General features: G+C 44.9%; 2 protein-coding genes across 2 annotated transcripts in view; one reads left to right on the top strand and one right to left on the bottom strand.

The window, feature by feature from the left end:
• The first annotated feature begins 527 nt into the window (after positions 1–527).
• On the top strand, positions 528–9502 carry LOC125486591 (trafficking kinesin-binding protein 1-like). Its single transcript, XM_048614682.1, has 2 exons — positions 528–632; positions 6429–9502. Exons 1-2 carry the CDS (start codon positions 604–606, stop codon positions 7171–7173), a joined length of 774 nt encoding a protein of 257 aa, XP_048470639.1. The 5' UTR covers positions 528–603; the 3' UTR covers positions 7174–9502.
• A 2220-nt stretch (positions 9503–11722) lies between these two features.
• LOC109926404 (cholecystokinin-like) overlaps positions 11723–15777 on the bottom strand; it is a 4653-nt gene continuing 598 nt past the window's right edge. Inside the window, exons 2-3 of the mRNA XM_020526262.2 lie at positions 14170–14385; positions 11723–12107 (exon numbers count right to left, since the gene is read on the bottom strand). Of these exons, the coding sequence (XP_020381851.2) occupies positions 11980–12107; positions 14170–14383 (342 nt within the window). The 5' untranslated portion in view covers positions 14384–14385 and the 3' untranslated portion in view covers positions 11723–11979. The remainder of the gene's footprint in view (positions 12108–14169; positions 14386–15777) is intronic.

Consider the following 15777-nt stretch of genomic DNA (forward strand, 5'->3'; position numbering starts at 1 on the left):
ATACCCCGCACCCCTCACTGTAACACACCGATATACCCCACACCCCCTCACTGTAACACACCGATATACCCCACACCCCCTCACTGTAACACACCGATATACCCCGCACCCCTCACTGTAACACACCGATATACCCTGCACCCCTCACTTTCAGTTAGATTTATCAGACATGCCAGAATGTGCACTGTCGCCCTGCTTGAATAATCTGACAGCAAAAAGTGTCATGGTTTCACCTTCGTTCCCTTCCCTCAGTTGTCTCACCCCGGTGTCTCAGACTCTGAACCACCACTTCTACCTTGTGAGAAAACTCCATCACTGACCTCCTCCTTCCTGTTGCCAATGCCCAATCTTTGTCTGCTCACTCTGTCTGTGTGCCATGCTGTCCATTGCTCCTGGCAGAGCTTGAGTCCATCATTGAGCGACCTCCATCTCCCAACTTAACCCCCTTCCCCCTGCTGTGTGTCATTTGAGCCCAGTGTTGTGGGGATATGGGTGTTAACCAGTGCTATGTGGTAATCTGTACCCACTTCAGTTACAGCATATCAATCCTCAAACCGACTGCCTGACACTCACTCTACCTACACCATCACCACTTGCCGTATCATGCATCCCTCGGATGAGTTAACCACGAGGTAAGAGAGTGTGAGGGCGGGTTAGAGAGGGAGGTAGAGAGGAGAGGGGTAGTGTTTGTGCTGACTGGTAGCCTTCAGTTCCTTTAATGTACCCTGACCTGCTCCTGTACTCAGTGGGTAGTGTATGTCTTTTACTGTCCCCACTTCAACACTGAGGAGAAATTGGGTAAATCTGCTTAAAAAGCAAAAATTATATTTCTGTAGCACCTTTCGCAGCCTCACAACATCCCAATGCTTCACAGCCAATGAAGTACTCTTGAAGGGTAGTCACTTTTATAAAGCAGGAGACACATGGGCCAGTTTGTACAGAGCAAGATCCCACAATCAGCAATGTGATATTGACACCAAATGGTATTTCTATGAACCTGTGGAGGGTTGACGTTTAGAGGATCTTGGTGTTAGATTAATGATGTAATATATCACTTACTCCACTTCATTATCAATCAGAGCACTCAGATAGCCACCATAGAATCACATCACCCTCCCTTCATTCCAGCTGTTATTTAAAATTTTTTCATGGGATGGGGGGGATCACAGCCTGGGCCCAGCATTTATTACCTGTCCCTAGTTGCCCCCTTGAGAAGGTGGTGGTGAGCTGCCGAATTGAACCACTGCAGTCCATCTGTTGTAGGTTGACCCACAATGCCCTTAAGGAGGGAATTCCAGGATTTTGACCCAGTGACACTGAAGGAACGGCGATATATTTCCAAGACAGGATGGTGAGTGGCTTGGAGGGGAACTTGCAGGGGGTGGTGTTCCCATGTATCTGCTGCCGTTGTCCTTCTAGATGGAAGTGGTTGTGGGTTTGGAAGGTGCTGTTTAAGGATCTTTGGTTAATTTCTGTAGTGCATCTTGTAGATAGTGCACACTGTTGCTACTGAGCGTCAGTGGGTGGAGGGAGTGGATGCGTGTGGTTGTGGTGCCAATCAAGCAGCTGCTTTGTCCTGGATGGCGCCAAGCTTCTTGAGTATTGTTGAGCTGCACCCATTCAAGGAAGTGGGGAGTATTCCATCACACTCCTGACTTGTGCCTTGTAGATGGTGGACAGGTTTTGGGGAGTCAGGCTAGCCTCTGACCTGCTCTTGTAGCCACTATGTTTATGTTGAGTTTCTGGCCAATGGTAATTCCCAGGATGTTGTTAGCGGGGGGTTCAGTGATGGTAATGACTTGAATACATGGGACATAAAACCTAATTCTAATTCAAAATGTCAAGGGGCGATGGTTTGATTATCTCTTATTGCCGGGCATTTGTCAGGAGTGAATGTTACTTGCAACTTTTCAGCCCAAGCCTGGATATTGTTCAAAACTCGTTGCATTTGCACATGAACTGCCTCAGTTTCTGAGTTTCTACCATCTCCTCCAACATCTTCCTCCTCCCCCCCCACCACCCCTGCCTTTCTGAGGAGAAACTGGTGCATGGCCCCCACACCCAGGTGTGAATATTTCCTGATTGACGAAGGATTTGCTAACAGATTCTTGTCTTTGTCACACATACAGGCAGAAAAAGCAATGGTACCAATACTTGCTGAAAGTTTAAGGAGTGTAAATATCTGAAAGTAAGAGCTGTGGTGTTTGATTCCCAGTGTCAAGTGCCTGCCTCTCACCTAGACAATCTGCTCTTGTAGGTCACCTGCATCTCCTATAGGTCACCTGCATCTCCTATAGGTCACCTGCCCCTCCCCTATAGGTCACCTGCCTCTCCTATAGGTCACCTGCCCCTCCCCTATAGGTCACCTGCCCCTCCTATAGGTCACCTGCCCCCTCCTATAGGCCACGTGCCTCTCCTATAGGTCAGCTGCCCCTCCCCTATAGGTCACCTGCCCCTCCTACAGGGAGAGGAAAGCAGCACCGATTCTGTCATTAATGTACCAGAGAAAGAGTTGTGGGTGTGGGCTGGAGTAGGACTAGAACATGGAATGTTCCACTTATCTCACAAAGAGACAGGCATTACTGGGGCCCACGTGCGTACCCATGGCCACCCCTGTGACCTGAAGAAAATGAGAGGAGTTAAAAGTGAAGTTGTTCAGGTTGAGGATGATCTCGGCCAGGCAGAGGAGAGTGGTGGGGGATGGGGATGGTTCAGGCCATATTTCCATGAAGAAACAGAAAGCCCTGAGACCACCCTGATGGGAGATGGACATGTAAAGGTCTACAGTGAAGACGAGGCATCTGGAGCCCGCAAACTGGAAAGTCTGAAATTTAGGTAAAGTGTCAGAAGAATCAGATATAAGTGGGAAGGGGAGAAAAAATCAAGTTGCCACCAGAAGACATGGGTTGGGGGGCAAGGACCCGGCAGTCCTGTTTGTGAGTTTTGGGAAGAAGGTAGAAGCGGGCTGTGGGGGGTACTGTGGGGATGGGGAGGGAACTGCAGATAGGATAAGAAGATTCACCAGGACATTGCCTGGGCTGGAGCGATACAGATATGAAAAAGTCTCGATGGGCTGGGGTTGATTTCCTGAGAGTCGAGAAAGCTGAGGGGAACCTGATTGAGTTGTGCACAGTTCCGAGGGGTACAGACAGGGTAGACAGGGAGAAACCTTTCCCCTTAGTAGAGTGGTCGATAATCAGAGGGCACAGTTTAAGGAGGGAGCAGGAGGTTTGGAGGGGATTTGAGAAGATTTTTCTTCTCCCAGAGGGGCTGAGTATCTGGAACTCACTGAAGGGGTGGAAGAGACAGCAGCCCTCAAGACATTTAAGAACTGTTTAGATGACCACTTGAAATGCCATAGCATGCAAGGCTAGGCGCCAAGTGCTGGAATAGAAAGACGTTTGATGGCTGGTACGGACATGATGGGCCGAAGGGCCTGTATCGTGCTGCGTAAAGTTTATGACTATGTTGACATTGGCTACTTGTGAACTGTGTGGGCCCATATTAGCTGCTGCATCTCTCCTGATCCTCTCAATGTCTTCAACAGAAATGAAGAAAATGAAAAATTTGTATAGCACCTCCCCCATTTTCCAGGGCACCCCTAAGAGTTTCACAGCCAACAAAGTACTTTTGAAGTACAGCCACCATTAAAATGTAGGATCTGACTGGACTAACATCACTTAATTGCCAGTTTGAAGACATCTTCCTGAAAGTATAAACTGGGTGGGAGCTTCCCAACTTAAAGTGGCTCATTAGAAAGGTGTGTGAGCAGAAGGAAAGAATTGTTAAGTTACCAACTGCCCTGTCACAACAACTTGTAAATGTACAGCTTCCAAAGGGTCACTTCTCTGGTTTGTCTTCCATTAATTCTGAAGGAGGAATTGGCTGAGAATAATTGAAGGCTGAAGCAGGAGTGATACAGCAATGATCATTTTACGGCTTTGTTTAAAAAAATGTTCAGGATCTGTTTTCTCCAATTGCCCTGTTCCCCCACCCCTTGTGTGATTTCAGTGTGGGATCTGTGCTGCTAGCCTTCACTGTGCTCAAGGTGAGATAGCTGAAGCTTATCTTATTCATTGATAAATAATTGGCTTACAATTATTTAACACGTTGCCATTGGTGTCATCATATTGCCTATGCACCATGTATTTTGGAATCTGCTTCCTGCTCAGGAAAACAAAGTGGGCCACTCTGGTGTGGCTCAATGAACTGTCAATTTAACAGGACATCAGCAGCTTTGATATGGAATGACCTGTTTGTGATCTTTAAACTTGTGAAAGGTTTGATACAATAAACAAGGAGACCATGCTTCCACTTGTGGGAGATACCAAACTAGAAACCATAGCCATTAAATAGTTATTGATAAATCTAATGGGAATTCAGGAAAAATATCTTTACACAGGATAACAAGGTGTGGAGCTGGATGAACACAGCAGGCCAGGCAGCACCAGAGGAGCAGGAAAGCTGACGTTTCGGGTCGGGACCCTTCTTCAGAAATGGGGGAGGGGAGGGAGATTCTGAAATAAGTAGAGAGAGGGGGAGACAATTATAGAAGATGGATAGAGGGGCGGGTAGGTGGGAGGGAAGACGGACAAGTCAGGTAGGCGGGGATGAGGCTAGTAGGTAGGAAGTGGGGGTTGGTTGGTGAGGTGGGAGGAGCAGATAGGTGGGAGAAAAGACGGACAGGTCAAGGAGGCGGGGACGAGAGGGGCTGGTCTTGGAATGCAGTAGGGGGAGGGGAGATTTTGAAGCTTGTGAAGTCCACATTGATACCATTGGGCTGCAGGGTTCCCTAGCAGAATATGAGGTGCTGTTCCTGCAACCTTCGGGTGGCATCGTTGTGGCACTGGAGGAGGCCCAGGACGGACATGTCGTCCAAGGAGTGGGAGGGGGAGTTGAAGTGGTTCGCGACTGGGAGGTGTTGTTTGTCATGAACCGAGCATATTCTGCTAGGGAACCCTGCAGCCCAATGGTATCAATGTGGACTTCACAAGCTTCAAAATCTCCCCTCCCCCTACTGCATTCCAAGACCAGCCCCTCTCGTCCCCGCCTCCTTGACCTGTCCGTCTTTTCTCCCACCTATCTGCTCCTCCCACCTCACCAACCAACCCCCACTTCCTACCTACTAGCCTCATCCCCGCCTACCTGACTTGTCCGTCTTCCCTCCCACCTACCCGCCCCTCCCTCCCCACTGACCAACCCCCATCCCAACTCCCTACCTACACTCACCTTTACTGGCTCCATCCCCGCCTCCTTAACCTGTCAGTCTTCTCTCTACCTATCTGCTCCTCTATCCACCTTCCATCATCACCTCCCCCTCTCTCTATTTATTTCAGAGCTCCCTTCCCCTCCCCCATTTCTGAAGAAGGGTCCTGACCTGAAACGTCAGCCTTCCTGCTCCTCTGATGCTGCCTGGCCTGCTGTGTTCATCCAGCTCCACACCTTGTTATCTCAGACTCCAGCATCAGCAGTTCCTACTATCTCTACACAGGAAGTAGTTGAGGTATAACAGCAGTGTATTTATGGGAAGCAGGATCGATAATGAGGGAGACAGAGATGGAAGGATATGGTGGTCAGATAAAGAAAGGCCTGGAAGACACTGATGAGGTGCATACAAAGACCATCATAAACCAGGTGGGCTGAATGGCCTCCAACAGGGCATGCACTTTTTTTTTGTAAAGTTCATTCCACTTAATCCATGATTATTTTGTAATGTTTGATATTCTCAGCCTTCAATTTATGATATTAATGTTTTTGATAAGGCCTGTCATTCTCTGCAGCTAAATTCTGCATGTGGTTTCATAGTTGAATTTCACCAATGTTCATCAATTCTTCTGTTATACTTCACCCACTGGAACCCTTTCTGAGGAAAATGCAATGTGGATTTGAAACTGTGATTTTAAATAATTGATCTACTCGAGGGATTCAATTGGAGGAATGATCAGGGCTAAAATTGATGTAAACCTTTGGATTTACCTATCGCCAGGCAACCCCCCCATGGATGAGTTGAGATTTATTGGATGGGCAGTGTTGGGGGGTAGTGGGGTGTGTGCGGTTGGGTGTGGGGGTATGGAAGACGGAGTGTATAAGGTGGGAGCTCACATTAAAATACTGATACTGTTCAGCTTATAGAGGCATACAGCATGGAAACAGACCCTTTGGTCCAACTAGTCCATGCCGACCATATTCCCAAACTTGGTCGCCTCGTGTTCAATGTTAAATGAACAATGACACTCATACCCCAAATATTCTGGTTTATATTTGACCCATATGGGAAACAAATCATTTAACATGGGGCACACTCCATGTGCTGACACACTTGTCTTTGCTAGGCTGCCTGTAGAAGAGTGGCATGTTGTCCCATTGCTGCATTATTTGATGTCATTGTCAAATAGATTATTGAGTGTTCCCCTTCTATTCTCTTCCAGTTTACATCACACCCCTAGCCCCTCTTGTGGCAGCTTTGGCAAGTTGAGGCCCATCTCGTCTGATGGGAGCTTGGACAGACTGAGGCCTATATCTTCGTGTGGGAACTTCGACAATTTTTGGAAAACCTCATCCTCTGGGAATTTCAGTACGTTTAGACCTACCCCAACCAGTAGAAACTCTATTACGTTAGGGACCAGTGTGTCAAGCACGGATTTCGAGGCGCTGAGAGCAGCTCGTTGCAGTCCACAGCGAAAACGTTATGTATCTGAGTCCGCCACTAACCTGAGAGAGCATACAACCACAATGAGCACCTCACTCGGTTTAGTGACATTATTAAAGGAACATGGGATATCTGCAGCCATGTATGACCTGATCTGTAATGTTGAAGATGGTGTTGCAGAGGACACTACCACTGTTCAGCAACAGTCTGATGGAACCATGATCAGCATCCCAACTTCAGGAGCACCGTTGCTCTACCTCTCGAAGCCCCCATTTGAACTGAGCTATACCAGCCCACCTCAAAAACCCTTCCTCACCTCGAGTTTGGCCAGGTCGATGCTCAAGAGGATGAGCAGTTCAGAGGGTGGAAGGAGCCCGAGAGACACCAGGAACCAAAGGAACATCTTCAGCTTGAACTTGGTGGAGAAACTGAAGCGACTTGGTTTAGACAAAGTAGTGGCCAGAGGGATGGTCAACCCTGAGAGCAAAAGGTTAACACGACTTACACGAAGGTTCAGCACATGACAAATGGAAATGGCAAAGCTTCCCCTTCGTCAATGTGATGACAGTGGGAGTCTATTTTTAATGATCGGTGTGCATGGCTCCCTTTCCCCCCATGACCCCTCCCCTCTGCCCCATGACCCCTCACAAACCTCCCTCTTCCCTTTCCCTACCTGCCCTGTGTTTTAAAAACTGAATCTGGTCATAACGCTCTGCAATACTTCCCATCAATCAGTTCAAGGCCTATTCCATCTTCTTTCAGTTTATTGTGCATTAAGCAAACTGTTTTGGTTGATTCACAAGTAAATTATCTGTTAAATGTTCAATAATAATCAATAATGGCACGTTTGAAAAGAGAAGGATAATGCGAAGTGATTCGGTGTGAGTTTTCTGCTGGAGGTGGGTGATGCAGTTGGTTGGTTTGTGTTATTGAGGGAGGGGTTTTTTACAAAGTAATCTTTTTGGTGCTTTAACATTTAGTGTGTAGGTGTCTCCAGTCCCAGTCTGATCAATAACAGGCTTCCTGGACAAATCTGCTCTATTTTACTCACTACTATCCTTTGTGGTATCTCCACAGGATATAAATTCAGTGGATTTTATTCCTCAGTATAGTGATGTAATCACAGAGTTCAGCCTGCCTTGAGCATGCTGGAGGTCGCACTTTAACTTCATTTGATGTCTTGAGCCATTGCCTGCAGCTTCTCTGTCAGTGTTTGACCCCAAGTGAAGTGCTGTACACTCCCATCAGTAACCGTGATAACCACGGTCCTTACTTGAAATCCAATCTCTGTGGAACATCTTCTGACCAGTTCTTGATTTTTCTTGCTTGTGGGAAAGTTGATAATTCTCTGGAGGGGGAGAATGCCCATGCTTTGGAATAATACGCACTTGTAATTTCTGAATCTGTCAACAGCCTGTAAAACTTTGAGTTGTTCAGGTGAAACTTGCTGTGTTGTTCCCTTGAAGGATCAGTACAGGCAAAACATAACTGGCTAAGTAACTTGCTGCTAGATTAGTGACTTGAATTGAACAATTTGGTACTTGCACCAGGACTATAAACAATGACCTATAAACAATAACAAATGTTATTCTTGACTGTAACTTTCTGCACTTTCAAGGCAATTCTGATCGTTTTATTATTTTCCTTAAAATCAGCAATTTTTGATTTTTGAAGAATTCCTTCAATTTTTGTTGAATATTTGCCCTCTGCAAATCGGTGTTACAACAAAGTAAAATTGAAGGGGTATTGTGGAATTTCTGAAATTTACAAATCAAAATTCCTACGTGTGTTTACAACCCCCTGTCAACAATTAGAAAAATCTTCATATCAAAGCAAGATGAATGTCTGGATAGTTTAACAAAGTCACAGTGAAGTTTGGGGAGTTTTCACGACCCAGTTGTAAAGGGGGCTTCGTTATATAATCCTGAACCCACTTTGGGCAAAATCCTTCAAATTTTGTTTTCAAATGTTCAATTAACACCCAGCCTCCGTTACTTTTTGGGAGAGAATTCCAGATTTTCCAATCCACGGTTTGTGTGAAAAGGTGCTTTCTGACATCATCTTGAACTTAAATCATTGTCGAATCATGAACCATTTCAGAGAAGCAATATCGCTTCAGCAGTATAGTAAACTTTAATGCGAAAGCATTGAATGTCAGAATGTTGGAACATTCACTGGGTTTTCATATGTTAATGTTCCAGAGCCCTAACCTGATTCCAGTTTGGATCATTCTGGAATCTGCATTCTTTTGAGCCTCCATAACTGAACATCTGCATGAAACAGCACAGAGCCCCTTTCTGAACGAATTCAGGCAAGTGCAGATTATTCTGAAACGTAATTGCCCTCACCTGCCACCTTCTTCCCATTTATCAACTGCCTTTAGTACTGACATACTTCGGATTTTGTTCTCAATTTCTTCCCTGTGGGTAGCCCTGGTCCTTAACCACTGACTTGTTCTTAAGATTCTGTCTCCAATCCTTCTTCTCTCTCCCGTCCCCATAACAGGAATGCAACGTCAAGACTGAACTCAGTCCTGGAACATTCTGTGTTTCATGCATCCTGCATGTTTATTTGCAGTTTTAGTGCAAAGGTATATTGTATTTTAGGAAGTAAGACTGCACATAAATCTGACCCAGTTGGAGTTTTGTAGCTGTTATGCTGCTCCTTTGTTAAGTTAATGAGATGTTCCTTTGGAGCTGGAGTTTGCCAGCTATACTGCATAGCAGCAATGCAGCAAATGTATAGACAGTAGGTCCTCTGCATCAGGTGGAAAAGTCAAAGATAACGTTTAAGCCTGTAAAGATTTGTAATTTTTTAAAAATTAAGAGTAGTAATAAAGAAGCAGATATCAAAGATAAATGAGTTTGAGTAACTGGTGTAAATTGTCTTTCCTGCTCCTCTGATGCTGCCTGGCCTGCTGTGTTCCTCCAGCTTCACACTGTGTTATCTCTAAATTGTTTTTAACTGCTCCATCTCTGTCATCCCAACTTTCTGTCAACTTTCAAAGGTCTCACCAAACTCCACTCCTTACAAACATTCTGCTATCTCAATCCCCCAATTCCCCAGGGGTTCATTTTACATAAACATCTCTTTGTGTGATATGTGGGAAATGTGGAGAGCATCCTATGTCAACAGAGCTTGAATGTATCAGCGACTGGGTTTGTACTGCTCTTGGTCCCTATCGCTATCAGTAAGAATCACAATTTGCTTGAGACGTGAGATCTTTAGAAACTGTCATTTGAAGTGGAACCTGATGAGGTGTCTATCAGCTGTTTAGTTTTTGTAATCATTTTTGTGCCATCACTGTAATGATCTGGTTCCACTTCCAAAACATCGCCAGACCTCACCCCCGCCTCGGCTGTTCCACTGCTGAAACCTTCACCGATGCCTTTATAACCTCCAGACTCAATTATTCCAACACACCATTACCCTCCAAAACTGAAGGAATCCAAAATTCAGCTGCTCATGTTGTAAGTCAGAACAAGCCCTGCTCCGCTATCACCTTCGCTCCACTCGCTGACCACTACTGGCTGCAGACTTTCAAGTTCTCATCCATGTTCCCAAACCTCTCGACTGTGTAGAGCTGCCCAACTCTGTAATCTCAACCAGCCCCACAATCCTCAGAGATATCTCATCTTCTCTAATTCTGGCCTCTTGTTCATTCCTCAGTAGAATCAATCCACTCTCCCTGGCTGTGCTTTCAGCTGCCTGGGAACCAAACTCTGGAAGTCCCTCCCTCAATGTATGAGCCTCTCAAGCTCAATTTCCTCATTTAAGACCCACTTTAAAATGCATCTTGACCAAATGTTTGGCACCTGAGTGGCTCGGTGCTCTTTGTTTTATAATTCTCTTCTGAAGCTCCATGAACTTGACATTAAAGGCAGTATATAAATATAGATAGATGTTGTAAAAAGTTCAAGAACCATCTCCCAGGGGTTGTCAGTCCCAAGCTTGTCATAGATCCTGAACCATCTGGTAATCTCCTGGGTTAGAGTTTGGTCTAAACTTTCCTCCATTCCCTGTTGCTTCTTTTTGCCTTCCCATTAACTGGAGGATTTCCAGTAACACACAAACGGAAAGTGCTGGAGAATCTCGACAGGCCTGGTAACATCTGTGGAAGGATCAACAAAGTTAACGTTTCTTATAGTCCAAAGAAGAGTCATTGGACCCAAAGCGTTAACTTTCTTTCCCTCTGCACAGATGCTGCCTGCTCTGCTGGTTCTCCAGCACTTTTTTTAAATTCAGATTTCCAGCAACTGCAGTATTTTGCAGTTATAGGATGTTACAGTGGACACAGGCATGGAACCTACAAATGTTTCTAATCAACGTGTTCAGACATATTACACAGCTCTGGAGCAAAGGAGGCTTGAACCTGGGCCTCCTAGCTCAGATGTAGAGACACTACCACTGTGCCACAAGAGCCCTGACATCAAACCTGCACATACACCTGAGTTATAATCCATAGCCTTGCCCACCAGACCAGCCAAAGGGCTTGGGTTGCTTAAGCATAATTAAAGAACCAGCATCCACCCTTACCCCCAGACCAGTTTATCCGACAGGCAGGCCACAACTGTTCACACAGCCCTCATAGCTTAGAATAAGTGCAGATACATTCAACATTCAGCCAACAGGCGAGGACTATCCATTAGGATGCAGTGTTCCGACTGCAACTTCATCCCAGGTGAAAATGATGGATTCTTTAATCACTGGATTAACTGCACTGAGGTAAGCCGTATTTGGGCCATTTTATGAATATTTTTGTAGAATTGTTTGAACTTATATTTTGATGTTCCAAACCCTCCAGGAGTTTAGATGAGAATTAAAATGATGCCCACACATGTACCCAACACTTGCATTTTCAAGCAGACACAGGCACAACACCTCCCTGTATATACCCACACACTCACATACACAAGTATTTAATCCATCAGTCACTATTTCACAAAGAATCATTTCTGGTGCCTGGTTTGGATTTACTGTTAAAGACTTTGTTCATCTTTAAGAGTCCTGTAGCCTGCAAGCATCAAGCTTCAACAACGCATTCTGTAGCAATCAGTAACGCTGAATGCAAAGTTTGGTACACAACACTTAAACCATTTATTAAAACAACCAAAAATATCAAATTCTTCCAGTAAAATCAACAGCAATAAATTTTCCAATGATTCTTAAATGGGTCAAAAAATGTTTTTTCTGCAATATCTTGAGAATGGGTTTATATCTGAAACAGTGGCTGATATTCTGAGCTTGGTTTGTTGATACACTGGGTAAATGGTTTCCTAGCATTACACATGAATATTTTTCACTGAGTGATGACCCCGATGATATGTGTTTTAGGAATCCATCTCATACTCCTCGATGCTGCGTTTCCCAAAGTCCATCCAGCCTGCGTAATCTCGGTCATGCATTTGGTGCAGCACATCTCGGAGCTGATATCGGTCAGCCTGGTTCAATAATCCAGCTATTTGAAACAAAAATGATTGTTAGACTTGGCATTTTACCTTTTTATTAGCTCCCCTCTTCTGAAGATATTGGCTCTCACTGGGGTACAGTCCCACACACACTGACTCTCACTGAGCAACGGGTCCCAAACACACACTGACTCTCCCTGGGCTATGGGGCTCACACACACACACACGTACGTACACAGACTCTCACTGGGGTGCAAGTCCATTCTACCTTCTGGTACCTAACCCAAGTTGCCATGTGGTACCCCTTAGTCGATTGTGTTTGGTACCCAGTCACTTGATCATGATCATGGAGAGGACAGGAGGATGGGTTCAGATTTCTCTGGGTCACTGGATCAGGATCAGGATCGTCTAGGCGAGTTCAGACATGAGGTTTTTAAAAGCAGGTTGTCATCATGCATTTTTATAGTTGCTTCAAAGCTTTTGAACTGAAGACAGACAAGAGAGAAAGGAAGTGACCCCCTCTAAAGCAGCAAGGAATGCTTCCTTTGGACACTGTTTGCTGAAGGTTGTTGTTTGGATCTTGCCTATGGACAAGATCAGATTGAATGTGATGCTCTGCACAGTCAAATAGTCAGGTACCCAACCAACAGGCGCTGCTCGGTGTCACAGAGAATTGAAGGAAGATGATTAAAATCTTTGCGTTGCATTGATCCTGAGCTACTCTGAACCAGTATCCTTGGTAGCACCAACTCCACCAGTGTCCACTTTCCAACTGCTGTTGTAATTTTGAAAGTTATCAACACCAAGACTCAATTATTCAGAATTGTTACAGCACAGAGAGGGGCATTTGACCCATCGCACCTGCACAGGCTCCTGATTATTCTACTCTTAATTAGCCTTCCATCCTTCCAGAAAAAAAAGAGTCTCAAACTCTGCTGTGCATGATCAACTCGTGTCCAGATCTCCGTTCTCCTCTGCTGACCATTAGATCCCACCTCCCACTCTGTGTATCCTTCAAAGCCTCACAGCTTCCAAACTGTAAAATTGCCCCCAGATCCTCAGTCATTATCCCATTCATTCTTCCCTCCATTGATGACCACTCAGCCTCATAGTCCACACCTACTAAAATTCCCTCCATTAAAAACTCTCCACCTCCTTCTCCTCGTTTAAGAGGACGTCACCTTAAAATAATGAGTTGGTTTTCTATAGATTCTTTCACAGCTTCAGGTCATTTCAAAGCAATAAATAACCAATGAGGATGGTCACTGTTATATTTGGAAATTACAACTGGAACTAACACACAGCGAGATTCCACAAACAGGCAACATGATATTAGCACCATTGAACAGTTACAACACAGGAAGAGGCCATTCAGCCCACTATGTCTGCACCAGCTAAATTAACTAGCTGCCTATTGTAATCCCATTTAGCAGTTCCCTGGTCTGTAGCCTTGCAGGTTCCAGCACTTTATGTGCAGATTCAGCTCCTGTTAAATAAATTAACCATTTTAATCTCAACCACGAAACTGGGCATGGAATTCCAGGCACCCACCATCCCTGGTAAACGAGGTTTTTCTAATGTCCTCTCTAATCTTTCTACCAATTACATGTAGACACACACACACACTTCGGCAATTGACTCCTTCAGTGGAAGAAATTGGTCTTCCCTCATTTAAGACCCTCATTGTTCTGTACACCTTGATTATTATCACTGTTCAACCTGCTCTGTTGTGAGGTAAACAACCCCATCTTTCCTTATAGCTACAAATGCTGGTAACATTCCTGTCAATCCCCTATAACAATAACCCAATCATCTAATTCCGCAGATGTTGGACAGAACACCAGGGATTATCCCCTGTCTCTCCGCAAAATAGTGGCCTTGTGATCTCTGGCATTGCACCACTCCCTCAGTGTGACACCAGGAGAAGCTCCCCCCCAGGATTACATACTCAGTTACTTCATTTAATTTTCCTTTTAAACTCAACATCCATCTAGTTTCTTTTCGCCTCTTGTGGTGCCTGTAGGACACTTTACTGTATTAAAAGTGCTATATAACTGCAAGATGGTAATAGAGTGAGAGCAGGGTGGAGGAGTGTGCACTGGAAGAACGTACCTTCCTGGATCTGGGGTAGCAGTTTGGATATCAGATCATCTGCTTTTAAAGCTGCAGCTCTGCGGTCCAGTGAAACTGCCCCGTTGCCTGACAAGTACTTGCCAGTACGCTCCAGGATAATTCCTCCATTATTGTGAGGGTCAGACAATGGTTTTGACAAGGAGCCTGTTGCCAGGATAACCACGAGGACACTGATGTAAACGGTGTTGGTCATATCTGAAAAATAAAAATCACACAGACTTGCAGGAATAATGCACGGGCTAAGCAATGGCAAGTGGATTGTAGGGTAGGCTGAAATCATCCACTTTAGACCTAAAATGGGTAAAATGATATGGAATGTAAATATGCCAAAAGGTTTAAAAAATTGTAAAAAATCTGTATAGATGCAAGGATTGGGGAATATAATTGTTAAAATGCCATGAGCAGCTACAAAAAAATCAAAAAAGCAAATTGAATATTTGAATAAATAAAACAAAAAAGTGGCAGATGCTGGAAATCTGATAGAAAAACATAAATTGCTGAGAAACTCAGCAGGTCTCAGCATCTGTGAAGTAAGGAGCAGAGTTAACAATGTTATTGAATCCCTAGTGTGGAAGTAGGCCATTCAGCCCACACTGACCCTCTGAAGCTCATCCCACCCAGACCCAACCCCTACATTTCCCACCCTAGATACAGCAATTTAGTATAGCCAGTCCACCTAACCTACACACCCTTGGACTGTAGGAAGAAACCAGAGCGCCTGAAAGAAACCACGCAGACATGGGGAGAATGTGTAAACTCCACACAGTCGCCCGAGGCTAGAATTGAACCCAGGTCCCTCGCACTGTGAGGTAGCAGTGCTAACCACTGAGGCACCATGTCACCCCAAAGTGCACTTGAGTGCACTGACCCTTCTGAATTTCTGAAGTGACCCTTTCTCTGAAGAAGTATCCCTGGATAACTCTGCTTTCTCTACATGAACGCTGCAACTAAATACTGAAATCTGTTTTCCAAGATGAGAATAAAAGTTTGTAGATGATGCAGTTGGGCCACAGAAAGTTAGACCATTTGGTGTCTTGTGATCAAATCAAGACCACACACCAGATGAATGTATTTTAACCTTGGAGGGAGACCAATGAAAATTGACTAAATGATCTCTGTATGCCAAAAGTTAAATGACAAGGAGAGACTATACAAATCATGTCCCCTGGTGTTTACAACAATAAGGCGTTAATTGAAATTTCAAGATATGTCCAGTACTTTTCAGGGTAGGCGGTGACAAACTGTTGCAAAGTCTAAGATCTTTTGTGAGTAAAAATTTAATCCAGACTTTTCAGGAGAAAGTTAGGAAACATATTAAACAAAGTGTACAGAAATTGCAATTGTCATCAGCAAATGTCAACTAACATTTGATCACTTATTAATTTTAAATTTGATGTTAGTTGCATTTTGTCAGGCCATGATATTAGAGGGACAAAAGTGGGGAATATAGCTAGTCACAGAACAGCTATTATTCATTAAATGACAGCGCTCCCTCAGTGCCGACCCCCTCCGGCAGTGCGGCGCTCCCTCAGTGCCGACCCCCTCCGGCAGTGCGGCGCTCCCTCAGCACTGACCCTCCGGCAGTGC

This window comes from Rhincodon typus, chromosome 30 (genome assembly GCF_021869965.1).
Source record: "Rhincodon typus isolate 14 chromosome 30, sRhiTyp1.1, whole genome shotgun sequence".
Taxonomy (NCBI): Eukaryota; Metazoa; Chordata; class Chondrichthyes; order Orectolobiformes; family Rhincodontidae; genus Rhincodon; species Rhincodon typus.